This window comes from Procambarus clarkii, chromosome 47 (genome assembly GCF_040958095.1).
Source record: "Procambarus clarkii isolate CNS0578487 chromosome 47, FALCON_Pclarkii_2.0, whole genome shotgun sequence".
Taxonomy (NCBI): domain Eukaryota; kingdom Metazoa; phylum Arthropoda; class Malacostraca; order Decapoda; family Cambaridae; genus Procambarus; species Procambarus clarkii.
Window position 1 is genome coordinate 24,478,515 of NC_091196.1, and position 17,353 is coordinate 24,495,867.

The following is a 17,353-nucleotide window of genomic DNA, read 5'->3' on the forward strand; positions in this document are numbered from 1 at the left end:
CTAGTGCCTCGTGGTAACACGCCTCTCAGCCGGTTCGCTTTGGCTTCACAAGTAAACACTAGACAGATTGACATTTAACACGCTGATGAAACCGCGTATATTATTATTAGTGATACTTGCGTAGAATAAGTCAAATGGGGAGCAAGTTGCTAGTTATAACTTACAATGAACATGCAAGACAAAATATATTACTGTTCAGCATAAATATGAAGATATTTTACATCTGGAGGTTCACAGGCCAGGCTACTTTTGCTGGACTGGCTGGACTACACACCTCGTATAACGTGACTCTTTAACACCGGTTAAATTGTTTATCAACAATCATCCCTTTTGTGAGAATATTTTTTTTTTAATGTCTGGAACCAGCTGGGTCTTGCCCTTCTCTCCCGGCCAGCACGTCTTATTGTGATGAGCGTCACTCAACCCTCCTCACCCATATCTGCTGCTGTTTACCAATATCACCAGTTTACATGTTGTTGTTGTTAAAGATTCGCTACCTGGAACAAAAAGTTCCAAGTAGCACGGGCTATGGTGAGCCCGTAGACCAGTTTACAGGTGTCATACTTCACAATCATACAAACCCAGACTAATTTACTTCTAAAAGCGTTAGCAGTAGTATTTGTAAAGGCAATCTTGCGTTGCCTAGCCGGTGTTAGGCCCTTTACAAATACGCGGTTCGGGTTTGGTCATCGTAATAGAATGTTCATTAATGCATTTCTACGTATGCAGAGAAGAATGACTGTCAACTCTAGGAATTAAAAAACATTTCTTATAAAGTGGTTAAACTTAATTTACATTATCGCAAAAGATGAAGAGTAAAGGGTGACATGATTGAAGTAGCACCAACAAAGGTGGACTACTTAAAGAAAAAATTTGGCAAGTTCTTGCAAGAAGCACCAGTGAAGGGCAGAGGTGCCATAGGCACAATTAGAGAGAACTGTATAAACATTAAGAGGTCCACGGCTGTTCAACATGCTCCCAGCAAGCCTAAGAAATATTGCCGGAACAGTGGACATAAAGAGGAAACTAGATAGTTTCCTGCAAGGAGTGCCGGACCAACCGGGCTGTGGTGGGTATGTGGATCTGGGGGCCGCAGCAAGCAACAGCCTAGTGGACCAAACACTCTAAAGTCAAGCCTGGCCTCGGGTCGGGCTTGGGGAGTGGAACTAGTGGAACAACTCCCAGAACCCCCCATCAACTAGGGAATTTACGATTAGCGAATAAAGTCATTTTCCTACAATAAATATTAACGATAACTAAACTAAAGCTAACTAAACGATAGTTAGACACCAAATGATCTGTGTATCTTAATTGTGGACAGCACTTAAACCCTCTGTAACTCTGGTACTTTGACTCTAATGACTGATTAAATATGGCAGAGGAGGGCTCCTGGTAAACACTTGAGCCTATTTGTTCAGTATACCTCCCCAGTAACTGCTAAACTAGTGTCTCTCCTGGATACCTACTACATAACTTAGGTCCGCTGCAGACATAATATGTTTTAAAGTACTTTGTTTATATTTGAACTACCACCCATTTGTCATACATAATTACTTGGTGTCTGCACTCAGCACACAGTCTTCTCGCTAATTCTTCATATCTTGTAATGTCTTGAAGATTGGACTTTGCCTGTTCTGCTATACGCAACTTCATAGTTTCTTTTAGACGTTTTTACTTTAACATTTCTAACTAGTTTGACGTTGTTCTAGATTGACTTCCCATTCTTAATTCATTTGTATATAGTTTTCTTTTTTCAAGGCTCTAGTCTTCTGGTTATCCATTTGGCGTTTATTATTTAACACAAGATTATTGGCGGACAGAATCCTGTGTTGAGGTGTTGAGGTGTGGTGTGTTGTGTTGTGGGGTTCTTGAAGCCAAGAGTTGAGGTGAGATAGACGGGGTGTTTTCCTTCAACGATTCCAGTGGCAGCTTCGTCAGGGGTGAAGGCTCGTGGTGTGATAGAGGCAGGGAGGGCGGGCGGGTGAGTGAGGAGTCTGAGAGAGGCAGGGGGAGGGGGGGGGGGAGTTAAAGGGACGCGTCTGCGTCTGCTGTGCTGCACCCACCACATCTTAACCCCCCTCCCCTCCCTGCCCTTGTCACGATTTATTCAATGTCAATTTTGTCCTCGTCCCCCAGGGTCATGGTTATTAGCAACATGGCCAGTCTTCTGAGTGACCATAGCAGCATATAAACTCCTCCCTGCTCCTTACACATGCGATGGGAACCTGCTGGGTTTCTCACCTTTGTGCATGTACCCACACGCAGCTGGGACTCGCTTAATTGTCTTAAATGACTTACAAGATTTACATAAAGTTGGGCTATGTTGCTGGTGTAAAGTTGGATAATATTTAAAACTACACAAATTTGAAATTTGTGGGAATAGTGTTAAAGGTGCCGGACCTCACCCGTGCTGCAGTTGACGCTTCCTGCCTGACTATTGGTGCCTTCACTGATGAAGATTACGCCACCCAAGAGGTGGCACGGGCATGAATAACCCGTAAAGGAAAGTTACTTTACCTGGAGACGAGTTGTTATAGTGGATCCCTGGACCAGCACCAACACCTTGTTGGTAACTATTGCCAGCAACCAGTCTTCAGCACTCGCGGGTTCACACGTACTCTTCTGCCCACCTTGTTTATCTTGGCATAACTCTTCCCTGATATCTGTAATATATAATTATACAGGCACAAGCACAGGTGCAAGGAGAGGCCACGATGGCACAGAGGCAACACAAGCACAACACGGCCTTGTAATGTTCAACACCCAAATTTAATACTGACCTTTCAATATTTATAAATAATATTTTCCTAAAGTATAAATGCGCCGCGTGACTATAGAAACCGTTGCAAAGATAGTTTTACTACTATAGCGCACCACTTCAAGTACGTTTATTGAGACGATAAGATAAATCCCAAAGGCTAGAGTAGCTTAGGATCCTTTTTCCTTTTTACCCACTACTTCATTTGCCTCAAGGTCATCTTAAGATGATTTCGGGGCTTAGTGTCCCCGCGGCCCGTTCCTCGACCAGGCCTCCACCCCCAGGAAGCAGCCCGCGACAGCTGACTAACACCCAGGTACCTGTTTACTGCTAGGTAACAGGGGCATCAGGGTGAAAGAAACTGCCCATTGTTTCTCGCCGGCGCCCGGGATCGAACCCGCGACTACAGGATCACGCGTCCAGTGTTCTGTCCGCTCAGCCGTCGGTGCTCACAAAGCCAGAGTATATATATCCACAAATCACAGCACACAACTGATATTATACGTTACCCCTTAAAATACTCCAACACTGCATTCAAGTGTTACACTCTTGGGGTAAAGTGGTTGTACCTCGTACGTGTTGTATCCTACTGTATTACCTCACCTCCAGACCAACTGATGTGGTGCACTATTGATGTCCTTGTTTCTTTAGTTATCAAGAAGTATACTCTTAATACATCCAAGTGATCTAAGGTGATAGTGTGTCACATTCTATATAATTTATATTACACTACAAAGGTGGATTTGCTCATTTGTTCATTTACACTAGTCTTTTTCACTGACATAAACACCGTATTGTCAAAAATATTTATATCCTACTCTTAAATCTCGTGTAAAGTCCTTCCATGTAGACTTTCTCCCTGCCATAAGGACTACATCTACGTTACATTCCTCCCGTGATGGCGGTGGTAATCGATTCTTAGGCAATGCAACACATTCTTGTATGACATCACTCGTTATAACATGACAGCATAAGACGTTGATATTATACTTTAAAATACATTGTTCATTACTTCCCACCTTTTGAACGGCGAGGATTGACACATTACCTCCTCCGCGTCTCCTTACGCTAATGGCCGAGGCCCAGCAGTGACTGTTGGTAGCGGCGGTGACCGTCACAGTGCCGGCCCCAACCGCAAGCCTCGCCGGCACACACCTCCGCCTCCCTAATCTCGCCTCCGTCTAGAATGAACTTTAGTGCATCAGTGTGTGGGAACTCTCTCTCCCGCGTTGTTGGAACTCTCTCTCCCGCGTTGTTGGAACTCTCTCTCCCGCGTTGTTGGAACTCTCTCTCCCGCGTTGTTGGAACTCTCTCTCCCGCGTTGTTGGAACTCTCTCTCCCGCGTTGTTGGAACTCTCTCTCCCGCGTTGTGGGAACTCTCTCTCCCGCGTTGTGGGAACTCTCTCTCCCGCGTTGTGGGAACTCTCTCTCCCGCGTTGTGGGAACTCTCTCTCCCGCGTTGTGGGAACTCTCTCTCCCGCGTTGTGGGAACTCTCTCTCCCGCGTTGTGGGAACTCTCTCTCCCGCGTTGTGGGAACTCTCTCTCCCGCGTTGTGGGAACTCTCTCTCCCGCGTTGTGGGAACTCTCTCTCCCGCGTTGTGGGAACTCTCTCTCCCGCGTTGTGGGAACTCTCTCTCCCGCGTTGTGGGAACTCTCTCTCCCGCGTTGTGGGAACTCTCTCCCGCGTTGTGGGGAACTCTCTCTCTCTCCCGCGTTGTGGGGAACTCTCTCTCTCTCTCTCCCGCGTTGTGGGGAACTCTCTCTCTCTCTCTCCCGCGTTGTGGGGAACTCACTCTCTCTCTCTCCCGCGTTGTGGGGAACTCTCTCTCTCTCTCTCTCTCTCCCGCGTTGTGGGGAACTCTCTCTCTCTCTCTCTCTCCCGCGTTGTGGGGAACTCTCTCTCTCTCCCGCGTTGTGGGGAACGAACTCTCTCTCGCCCGCGTGTATGGAGGTGGCGGGGAAGACTGCCAGCCCCCACACTCCCAGGAGAATCTCCTGCATATCGACCCGCCACCAACACGCACTCACGGAAAACCTAACACGCGCTCTCTCCCTCTCCTCTTTCCTCTCGCCTTCCCTCTCCTCTCGCCTTCCCTCTCCTCTCGCCTTCCCTCTCCTCTCGCCTTCCCTCTCCTCTCGCCTTCCCTCTCCTCTCGCCTTCCCTCTCCTCTCACCTTCCCTCTCCTCTCGCCTTCCCTCTCCTCTCGCCTTCCCTCTCCTCTCGCCTTCCCTCTCCTCTCGCCTTCCCTCTCCTCTCGCCTTCCCTCTCCTCTCGCCTTCCCTCTCCTCTCGCCTTCCCTCTCCTCTCTCTTACCTTTGCTATCTTTCCTTCCTCTCTCCTCCTTTCTTTTTCTCTCCTTCCTCTCACTCCACCTTTCTTTTTTCTCTCCTTCCTCTCTCTCCTCCTTTCTTTTTTCTCTCCTTCCTCTCTCTCCTCCTTTCTTTTTTCTCTCCTTCCTCTCTCTCCTTTCTTTTTTCTCTCCTTCCTCTCTCTCCTCCTTTCTTTTTTCTCTCCTTCCTCTCTCTCCTCCTTTCTTTTTTCTCTCCTTCCTCTCTCTCCTCCTTTCTTTTTTCTCTCCTTCCTCTCTCTCCTTTCTTTCCCTTTTTTTTCCTTCTCACTTTCAGTGGTGTTTTGCTGGGTGTTGAGGTAACCCCTGGTGTACAATGCTGTGCCAATGTTCCACATCATTCACTTTACAACTAGTTCTCTGCCCTGTTAGCTCATTCACTAACTTACTAGCATGTTTTTCTCGCTCCTATTGTTACATATGACCACCGCTCTTTATATTTCAAATGCTATATTGACTTTTTTTTTTACAGTAAACTATACTGAAAACATGTACTGTATTCTAATTTGATGAAAATGATCATGTGCTATTCTGAGAGCATAACACCAAATAAACAGTTGTTGATAGTTTATATTTTTTTATTCCGATTTGAAAATCTGAGGTTTTCAATATTTTAATTATTATTGATTTTGATTATTTTTGTCTGTAGGACCCAGACTGATTCACCTGGCTGAGTTTGCATTGAAAATATACAGCTTATTAATCAATAATGCCCTGGTTGAACGAGTTTTTCGGAAGTAACTTTTGTGAAAACTAAACTGAGAAATCGACTGGGACTAGACCTCATCACATCGGTCTTGAGAACCAGAGCATATACATAAAGAAAACCAGACTTGTTGCTCTTGATGATAATAGTGCAACCCGTCCTCTTTAAAATATAGCTTTTCGCTCGTATGCGCACTATGGCCAAAAATGGACGTAATTTGAAATTAAATCGGCTCACGAAAGTGATGTACTGTCCCGTTTTCTGTTCAGATGACACCATCCACCCACTCCTGATACTCCACCTTTAGGGATACAGTAGTTCTTTTCTCCCTCATTCCTCCTCCTATTTTCCCCATCCCATTCCCCTCCTGCATTTTAATATAACCTTTCAGTTGTGACCATAACTATACCATTCATTCTCACGCAATTTATATGTAGTTTTGATGATTACTAGGTTTCAACAAGGCGTTATGTCTTGGAATGTTAGTTTAATTAATGTATGACCTTACATATGTATCTAGTGTAAAGTTTAGGCAGACTCCAGATACTCACTAATATTTTGGCCCATTTATAATATCTATTAGAACATTTTTGTTCCCTTAATTATAATTGAAGCAGGAGGGGCAGTCATCCAAGAGATAATCATGCCCAGTAGTAGTAATATTTAGAAGTTTACTAAACCTGCTACGTGACCAATAGATATGCTGCTGTTCTGTGATAGTAATATGGTAGGTGGAATAGCTTATGTTAACGTCATGGTCTCAGATTTTAGGAGTTTTATTGAGATGGCTTCATGTTAGTGACTACTGGGCATTGATGCTACCTCTTTAGCCACTGCCTTCTTGTACCTGGAGCATAGATGGCTTCCACAACTTTTCAGTGCATTCCACTTGTTGACTACCTGTACAGGGTATGAGTACAGTATTTTTCTATTGCTTGCTTTTGGCATTTCCAGTTTCATCCATGTCCTTTTGTTCTATTTTCTCTGCCAGTGTCCTTTCCCACCTTGTCTATTCTCCTTAGTATGTTGATAGCATATTCCCTCAGTTTAATTTCTCCCATTGTGAAATTTTGCTCCCTGTACCTTGTAGCCTATCATTTAAGCTCTGGCTAAGAAGCCAAGGCTGTGTAGATGGCTTTGAAAGAACATATTTAGGTCATTAAATGATCTAATATTTGCCAGCTTCCCATATGCTGCCCATGTTGCAATTTATTAGAATTATATCCACAACCAAATCTCTCGACTATTCCTATAGTTGTATTATTTTCAGGCTACTTAAATGAAATCAAAGGTTTAAGTAACCTTATTAACTTTTCAAATCATACCTTTCAAAAGTTTACTTGATTTGTAGTTAATTTTTTATTTCTATTTTTTTTTTCCAGGAATGTGGGGGACAGATCAAAGTGTACACAAACTGCTGCCCCCAGTCCACAGACCGTGTCATTCAAATCACTGGCGACCGTGACCGCGCCGTCCTTACCATCACTCGTATATTGGAACTTATCAAAGAAGTAAGTGGGCATCATGTTTGTAATTTATACAGATGTTTTTCCTTTAAAGGTTTACCCACAATAAAATCCTGGGAGGTGAAATCCTGAAGTCAAAAGTGTGCTCTGGGGGTTATCACATTGAACCTGTTCCCAGAAGCCCACATCAAAAGGATATTCTCGTTGTCATATGCTAGATTAGCACAAGATCGTCTTTAGAAACTTGTGAAAGGAATCATTCAGGACAATATATACCACTTATATCGAACCAATCCTGGAATATGCAGCTCCAGCCTGGAGTCCATGCTGAGTTAAATGCAAGACAGAAGATTCAGAGGTATGCCACCAGAAGAGTTCCAGAACTAATAGGTATGAGTTACGAGGAAAAGCTACGGGAGCTAAACCTCACGTCTCTGGACGACAGGGTAAGGGGAGACATGATTGCTACCTAGAAAATTCAGGAATTAACAGTGTGGACAACGACAAACTATTTAGCATGAGTGGTAGAAACACAGTTTTCTACACACAGGTAGAAACTTAGTACCCACATGTGCCACACACACTTGAAAAGATTTTTTCATTGTTTGAGTAGTTAACAAATGGAATGCATTAGGCAGTGATGTGGTGGAGGCAGACCTATACAGGTTTCAGATGTAGATTTGATAAAGCTCAATAGGCTTCAGAATCTGTGCACCAGTTGATTGACAGTTGAGTGGCGGGAACAAAGAGCCAAAGCTCAAGGCTCGCAAGCACAACTAGGCGAGTACAACTCTTAAGTATTCATGTAAACGTTGTCTGGAAATTAGGTAACATGTAGCTTGATAGCAACTTGCTCGTCTATACAAAGTGGCTGTTAAGTCATGTTCAAAAACCACAAATGATTGACAAGTAATTAGTAATTACTGCAGGTAATTACTTTGCCTGCAGATAGTTCTTGCTACCAACTGAAAATGGCATGTTGCAGATGAGGCATCCAACTTGGTTTCAGTGCCACTTGCAAGGGGAAAAAAAACGATGTTTAAATACAGTAGTGTTACTATTTCACTAGAAGGGGATCTGGCTGCACCCAGGTTTCTGCCCCTCTTCCCTGCCTCCCCCTTATTACTTTCTTTTCCCCCCCTTCTTCCTTTCTTTCTCCCCCAAAATGAATAATTTATATATATTTTCATAGGTTGTCATGTGATCTTGCAATTTGAAAATTCAATATTTAATGTAAAACTGTTTAATGAAAATAGTTTCCTTAGCTTCAGATCAAGCCCAGTATGATGGTTTACCTCAATTAGAAGCAAGATTTTTTTCTATCTTGTGAACAAAAAGTTTTATCACATTGGCAACCCTGCTCTATGAATATCATACACCACTGAGAGCTAAAATTGTATGCATGTTGCTTAATACATTTGGACATCCTATCCAAATTTCATGTAAATCGGAGATGATAAAGTTGGGAGCTGTGATGTAGAGGTGTGGAATGACTATAGTATATTAGTAAGCAATTTACAGTATTATTTCTTTGTATTATCATTTACATTTGTATATTCTCTTCAGAGCCCCATCAAGGGTATGAACAACCCCTACAACCCACACAACTTCGATGAATTCTTTGCTAATGAGTATGGTGGCTGGGGAGAGTCGCCCAAGGGCAGGTTTCCAGGTGGGCCAATGGGCCGACCACCCCACATGGGTCCAGGTGGACCAATGGGACGAGGACCAATGGGCCCACCTGGCGGTCCACCTGGTGGACCACCTGGCCCACCCCCATTTGGAAGGCGTGGCCCCATGGGCCTCCCACATGGCCCTCCACCACCCATGCGAGGTCCGCCCAATGGTGACTTTGATGGCATGATGAACAAGGGCAAACCATTTATGAATGGCAGTGACCCACACAATGGAGATCTACCCACAACCTCAACTCAGGTTAGTTGATGCACCCTGCAACTTTCAATTGAGCTGCATTTATATAAAATGTATGGCTTTTTGTATAAAATCTTTTGTATAAAGAATTCATTTTTGGTAAAGATTCAAGGCCAATATTATCTGGGGAATTTAAACTGGCAATTTCTTCAGGTGACCATACCCAAGGATGCAGCTGGTGCTATTATTGGGAAGGGTGGAGCAAGGATTCGTAAGATTCGTTCAGATTCTGGAGCTTCCATCTCTATCGAGGACTCGCGACCAGGTGCCAATGACCGTGTCATCACTATCAATGGAAGCGAACCTCAGATCAAGCATGCCCAGTATTTGCTTCAGCAGAGGTGAGCATATTAGACTAGTGATTGCTTTCATTTGCTAGTAAATAAGTACTGTACGCAAAGTATTGCAGCAAATGCTATTCCTCTTGACTAAGATTGATTGTTATTAATCAATCTTGGTCAAGAGATGTTTACATATTAATGCAATATATTATCTTAATATAAATACATTACACATTAGATCTGTGCTGTATCAGTGTAACTGTTGTGTATACTGTACAACATTTATCATGTGCCGTTGTATAATAAAAGGATTAATTAAGGTTATCAAGAAGATATTAGATTAGGTTTAGAAGTACTGTTCAGTGTTCTATATAAGCTCTGATTTTGTAATTTCATACTATAATGCATTGAAGAATGAAACTTTCATTATACGAATGAATGTAGATATTTTTAGGTTTAATAATTTATACAGAATTATTTGGATAACTATTAGTGTACTTCTTTGTTGTTACATAGAGCTGTAATATGTTGTATTTTGAAGACATCAGGGTTTATTACACCTGCATTGTGCTCACCAAGCTAACTTTGGACAGTAATAGATAGCACCATTATGTCTGACGACCTAATGTATAGGTAGCATAACCAAACGGATATAGTCAGCCAGAAAAATAATAGGATGATTGAGAACCATCAAATTCAGGAATCCCATCATGGGATGGGATGAAGTCCCATCAAAGTCCTCATGCATGAAGTACATGGTTGTACTACCAAAATCACTTGTGCTGTCCCGTCTTGAATACTGCTCAATACTTGCTTACCCCCCCCCCCCCCCCCCACCTTCAGAGCAGGTGAGATTTTTTAAATAGAGGGAATCCAGAGAACATACATATGGCATACATTGACACGATAAAGTGCCTAAATTATTGGAATCATCTCGAAGCAATTAAAATGCACTCTTCAGAAAAGAGAAAAGCAGTATCAAATAATGTACACATGGAAAATACCTGGAGGGCCAGGTCCCAAATCTTCACAGTAAAACTGAAGTGAACGATATGGAAAAAAATGCAGAATAGAACCAGAGAAAAGCAGGGGGTGCCATAGGCACAATCGAGAACACTTATAAACATAGGAGGTCCACGGTTGTTCAACATACTGTACTCCCAGCAAGTTGTAAGAAATATTGCTGGTACAAAAATGGTAGTTTTGAAGAGAAAACTGGATAGTTTTCTTAAAGAAATGCCAGACCAACCTGGCTGTGGTGGATATGTGGTCCTGCAGGTCGCTGTAAGCAACCGCCTTTTGGACCATGCTCTCACAAGGCTTGGAGTAGAACCACCCCAGAACCCCATCCAGGTACAAATCTGAATGTGGAAAAAGATGAATCATTATTAGTAGGCATCTGGTCAAAAAATCATTATGTAAATATTTGAAATAGGCAAAGGTCAATATTTTGAATCAATAGCAAGAACTTCTAAAATTCTTCAGTTTTATCTTTCATTTTATGCTTCCATTTATTTAAGTAAATATATCTTACAATGTTAAGAGCTTAGTGAAGGATGCCAGTTAATCCCAGGCACTAGGAACCTTCCCTGTGAAGAGTAAGGGGCATGGTAGACATAAGTGAACTATACAAATGGATAAAAAGTATAAGCAGTTGGATATTGCTAGGGTGCTAAATATATTAACACTAAATAGAACATTGAATGCCAACATTGAATGCCAACATTGAACGCCAACATTGAACATTGAATTGGTGGTTAACGTTCAGGAAAGAGGTGGGTAAATGCCGTGTGTACTGCTTGTACTGGAAATAGGGTTGTAAGTTTATGGAACCAGTTGCTAGATAAGCATACACTTTGGATTCTTTAAAGAGTAGTATAAGACAAATAAGTGTGGGGGGTTAAGAAATAATAGGAAATACCTTGTATGGACCTATAGGCAAACTACTATGTTTGTTTTAAGAAAGCGTTTAGGAACAAGACTAACATCCATTATATGGGCAGTATAATATGTATATGGGCACAATAGTGTTGATGTAGTCTTGAAACTGAGAGGCACAAGACACAAACCCTCAGTAGTGGCAAATCAAATTACATGTCGGTGATGTCAGGCTTCCATAACCTAAATACCTTACAAACTGTTAAAAAATTCAGTGAGAATATACATGTAGTTGTTTGTATAATGTACTATGTTTATGCCAAAAAGGAATATTTGGCAACTTCTGTTTATGCCAGTTTTGAATTTTCTGCCCTAAATGCACACCATATACAGTATGTAGTAAATTTTAACCTTACATTTGAAAAGTTTGTTGGTGTTCATGTGTTTCATGTAAGTTAATACATTGGTACGTTTGTGAATTTGATTACTAACTGGTATTTAAAGGCATGCGATAGGGTTAACCACTTTGATTACATTATTAATTGCTATAGTTCGCCAACGAGCTAGTTTGCTTGCTGGTTATCCTAATCTATGCATGGTAAAAGTAGTAGTCTTGAATCCATAGTAGCTTGTAATAGATTTGTGCATTTAAGGAAGTTCCACAGATATTAAAATGTCTTATTTTCTGAACGGGGCCTATTCAAATTGGTAGCAGAGACTTTCTCTGTATACATACAGCTATATAATTTCTATATGCCTTTTGAAATCTTCACATGCTACACACTAGCAGCGTCTCACAACCTTGTGGATAGTGTGTTCAAATAGAACTAAAATTTAATGGATTGTGCAAGCTCTGTTCAGGTTTACTCCCTTTCCTCTCTATTTTGACATTCAACTGTCAAAATATAGAATAGGTGAAGCCAGACAAGATTTTTGCAACATACCCATTATGTTCACCATGCTATTTTAAAGTTATCTAATCTAACACTTTGCTATGTTGCTCACTTCTTGTTGCCATACTAACCCTATACCGAGTTCGCAATTAACAGCGCTCTACTAACAACTGCACTCAACTAACAACAGGCTCATGTGGTGTGGAAGACTAGTGATTTTGTTGTTTGGTGCTAGATAACAAGAAATCACTAATCCTCCTACTGCATCGGTCACTAACCTGCATGGCAAGGGAAATACTGGTGGCTCTGCTAATGTTGCTGGTGCTGCTACTCTACTGTTGCTGCTCATGTCTGCAGCTATTACTACTGAAACGTTGATAGAAATTAAGAGCAGATTGTATTTCATAATATACAACCAATGAAGTGGTGGTGTATTGATATTTAAAAAATTTTCATTTTGAATAATTTACTTTAACCAACAGAACTTTCAGCATGAATGTGGAACATAGTAAGTCTTGTGCAATCTCACTGTAGCTAGACTTATGGGATGAATGTTGATGCACATTAAGCATACTCTAGTATTCATTTGTAATGTGCGTGATTTGTTTTTAGTGTTGAACCTCCTAAAAGTGTAAGGTTATGAAGTTGGGAAAGGGAGACCAGAAGTCACCACACCACAGTGGGGGGGGGGGCTTTTGGAGTAGTTTGTGGTAATTCCAAGCCTGCACTTGGAGAAAAGACAGGATAATATACTAGCCGCATATGGTAAGCTGACAAACATTAGAACAATATTTAAAAATCTAAATAAAAACTTGTAAACAAAATTGTTCAGCCCATCCTCCTGTTGTGGATTTTTAGATTTAAAATTGCACCTACCCTGGCTAATTTTCTTTTAATAATACTGATGGCAGTTGGTAATGGTTCTTAAAAACTAAAACTTCTAGTATTTTTCTGTCATGAATTAAGAACACAAGAAAAAAATGTACATTGTCCCTTCCATGTGCCAAACACCCTTCAACATTGCCTCCAGTCTCCATAATTTGGTAATATATGCAAAGTCCATTGGTGCACATACTCAACCTAAATGTAATACCACAAAGTACTTACTTAGTACTTACTAAATGTAATACTACAAAGTTTGCAAAGTGTAGACTTACTGTATATATTTTGAATCTTTGTAACCATTGATAACTGCATATTGTCACTGCCTAATTCTAGAGTCCATGACATTTGCTTCAATTAATGGATTGGGGTCAGTGCTAAGAAGCAGAAATTGTAAGAACAGATTTAGATTTTATTAGGAATCTGTTGCTATTCAATGATTGTGAACCATTGCTCAATAATGAATGCAATTATCTCTTAATATTTGCATTTCCTCTGACCTAGGTTATTGAACTGGATTGGCAACTCTTGGCTGTAATGCCCTCCCCCTTTTCTTTTTTTCCATCTAGACAGCTTTCTTTACTCTGCTGGGTATATGCTGATACCTGCACAATTCATGTTTTCTGAAAACCTTGTCATTGTTTGTTCCTTCATGGTATTTTTAACATTTAGGCTATCAGTCATAAATTTTGAAGGTCACCTTTTATGATTTATTTTTGTTCCAGATTGAAAATATTTACTTGGTTGAGTAGAAATTCATAAGTACTTTCCTCCCTCTCAAAAGAAATTTTACTGTTAAATTAACTTTCTTTTTTTTTTTTTCTTTTTGTGTGTGTGATTATCCCTTACAAGAGAAGCTTTGGTGCCCATATGCATTATGAAAGTATTATTCACGTGTTAAACAAGACTACAACTTACTTCCTAGCACTTAATTTTTATTGGATACATAATGCATGTTTGCATCTTACGTTAGCTTTATGTTTTTTTTATTTTATCCCACCAGTGTGCGCGAGTATGGAGGAGACCACGACTACACGCCAGACTTTGATCATGATCAGACTAGGTAACAATAACTACAGGCATCTCATTTTCTTAAATATTTTGCCATTGATAGTAATAACATTTTTTTTTTCCCCTGATGCATTATTTATGTTTAACTTTCTCTTGACAGTGTGCGTGAATATGGAGGTCAGGCAGGTCGCAGATACTGAAGCACCCACACCATGTCCATCACTCATCACATTCTCAAGTTGATGAAGCAGACACACTAACACATGCAACAAGGCTAAAAAAAAAAAAAAATAGATTAAGAATTAATTTGGAAGAAAAGTTGTTACACACGTGATGTAGAATGTATATTGTAGGATTAAGGAGCCTCTCATAACACTGACGCTCATGATGTAGAATTTTAGCTGAGTACCGCTAAAAAAAGTGTTGGGCTTGTCGTCGTTGTACGCTGCCAAGCTGGATTGGAAGTCAAATGTCATTGGTTATAGAAGTACTACATCTCTTGTAAATGCTAATTAGTGTTTTTTGATGGGGATTATTAAGTTGGTGCTCAGGAGTATTCCTTGTAGGGCACAGAGCATTGCCAGGGCATACATGGTTTCAGTGATGGCATGGGTAAGCAAATCGGTTAATGAGCACTGTCAGTGGAATGACCTCACAGGTGACGACTAGGATTCCATCCAATATTTTGAAGTAACTGTTAATCAAAAGGATAACCTGTATAGTTTTTTACTTCAAACCAGTATTTCAGTTTATGATCATATCAGACTTGCATACTTTGATTTCTTTCTGCTTAAACTCACCATCTACTGATAGATTCTCCACATTAAACTTGCCATTTGGAAAGAAATATCTATGGAAGGGGATGATGAAATTCGTCATTATTTAGACTTCGTCTTGGAAGCCTAACGTCCACTAATTAACTATGAATATTCAGGTATTTGACTAAATAAACTAGCTCCAAAGTAATCACCGATGTATTTTTGTACAATTTTATTGTCATAATATTTGTTTCATGTTATTCTACATATGGATTACTAATAACTGTTGTCATCTCGCCCCCAAGTACTTCTACTATGAGAATTTCTTAAATCCTTCTATTACTCATCTTGGATGTCCCACATCATGTAGGACAAGCTAACTTCCTTTACTCTTTAAAACCTAACTACAAGATTACTCTTCCTAGACCAGCTTTTCCAGTTTCACAGCCTCTATCAGTCGGTCCCCTCTGAATTGAAGTATCTTTCCATGAGGGTTGTAGTCAGATATATTTCTTGCCTTAACTCCTGTGCAAAGACCCTGACTGTTTAGGTGTTGTACTCTTTCATGTAGAGGCTATATTGCCCCTTTGCTTAGCTCGGTTTTCTCTGTGGGACGTACTTGAGATGTTTACTTAGCCGAGTTTGGTTTGAGGAAGGTCCCTAACATAATTTATAATTTTTGTTTTAGCAGTGTAATAGATTGTATTTTATCCTTTATCTTGTAAACATTTGTCACGTAGAGAAAATTTAGGAATATTTTAAGAGGAGAGGTTGTATGCACTGGTCCTAGAATGTATTTAGTGAAAGGCATTGCCGAGATCAATCGCAGTTAAGTTAACATCTAAGTTACTCCCCTATATGTATGTATGTCTGTACCTGATAATTGAAGCCATTGTCCGTGTACAAAGGTATCGTTGTCACCACTAAAAGAAAGACAAAGGACACTCGCCAGAACTTTCTGTAATCCCCCCCCCCCCCTTTCCCCTCCACACTTGAATTATCAGTGCCCTTTCCCCATATTTTCCCGTCTTGTTTACCTTCTTGACATTGTATTTTGTCGAGAAAGATGCTCCTAATGAATAGAAATTGATTGCCAAAATCTGCTTGGAAATAGTTTGTATTTGTGTTCTGCTTTTGTTTGAATCTATCATAGGTTTTTAAACCTAAATAAAGTTTCATAAAGTGTGATTTGGCTACTTGTTTGAGAAAGTGTTTATTGAAGTCATCCCTGCTTTTGTAGGTAAAGTAGACATTCCATGCAGCCCAGTTTTGTTATAAATGACCATTATTTTTGTTACTGAATCTGCCAAAGCCTGCCATTCAGTGCAACAGATGTTGGATTAATAGGGCCATTTTCTTTTCAAGGCCTGTACATGGTGGTTTCTTTTTTTTCCAAGTTATGAAAAGTTGTATACTAAGATTTGTAATTATGAATTATTTTCGTATTCCCAACAAATATTAGCTCTTGGCAGAGCTCCAGTGGAAGTTGATCAGGTTTCAATTTCATTTTATGCAGTTTGGAGCAAGCTTTTCCCTATAATGTAAGACAGAGCCTTAACTCTTATAGGAATTAGGTACTCGGTCCCCATTGCCTGCATACATTAGTATTTGAAGTTATTACCTCGTATAGAGTTTATGTCCAGTGGTATCTAGAATTTCTAACGAGAAACACTATTTGCTCCTCAGGGGATCACATTTAACTATGCATCAACTGGCCCAAGAGAAAATAACTCGTATGGATGGCCATTTATATGCACTAGACCACTACGAAATGAGTTGTCACTCCTTGTGAACTTCGATGACATCTTTACACACACTGTTCTTCCATTGTAGTGAAATATTTGTAAAGACAAGTTGTCTTTTAATTATGATTTCACATGTCCAGAAAATGGTTATGATGGTATGAACATTAAATCTGGTAGTCTAAGATGTGCCTATGGTCCCCTGGATAGCAAGTATTGTCCTGCAATTTGACTGGATGTTCACATATAAGAGATTTGATTTATACATAAGGACCAGACACTGTTACTTGTGTCCATAGTTTAAAACTCTTGAAGCCATCCATTTTGTAATGTGATTAATGTATTTTGCATTCATATAAAGGAATAAATACCAGAAGAAATACTTTCTCCTTCCAACCCTGCAAGTGTGTTCCTGTTTGTAGTTATTTTATATTGATAGCATTGTAGTTTAACAATGGAATTGTAATTATGTAGGCTGTAAGCTAGTCATTGTACTGTACACAAAATGCAGTGATGGCAGTAGTGCTTGTTAAAATATACATTGAACCTTTCAACTTGCATACACAGTCAGTTGGGCATTTGCAAATTTGATAAGGAATTACCAGTTAGTAAACAAAATTTTACTACGACAGGCCTTGGCTGTCTCCTTAATGCTTCCTTCAAAACCATATTCTGTACTTTGTTATTCTAACCAGAA

General features: G+C 40.4%; 1 protein-coding gene across 12 annotated transcripts in view; it reads left to right on the top strand.

Annotated features, from left to right (window-relative positions):
* HnRNP-K (Heterogeneous nuclear ribonucleoprotein K) overlaps window positions 1-17,036 on the top strand; it is a 182,474-nt gene extending 165,438 nt beyond the window's left edge. For 11 of the 12 annotated variants that reach the window (XM_045749900.2, XM_045749895.2, XM_045749899.2 and 8 more), the window contains 5 exons: window positions 7,196-7,324; window positions 8,846-9,214; window positions 9,365-9,552; window positions 14,149-14,208; window positions 14,317-17,036. In XM_045749900.2, the coding sequence (XP_045605856.1) occupies window positions 7,196-7,324; window positions 8,846-9,214; window positions 9,365-9,552; window positions 14,149-14,208; window positions 14,317-14,356 (786 nt within the window). In that variant the 3' untranslated portion in view covers window positions 14,357-17,036. The remainder of the gene's footprint in view (window positions 1-7,195; window positions 7,325-8,845; window positions 9,215-9,364; window positions 9,553-14,148; window positions 14,209-14,316) is intronic. The other variant, XM_069302146.1, reaches the window with a different exon arrangement.
* Window positions 17,037-17,353: the final 317 nt, after the last annotated feature.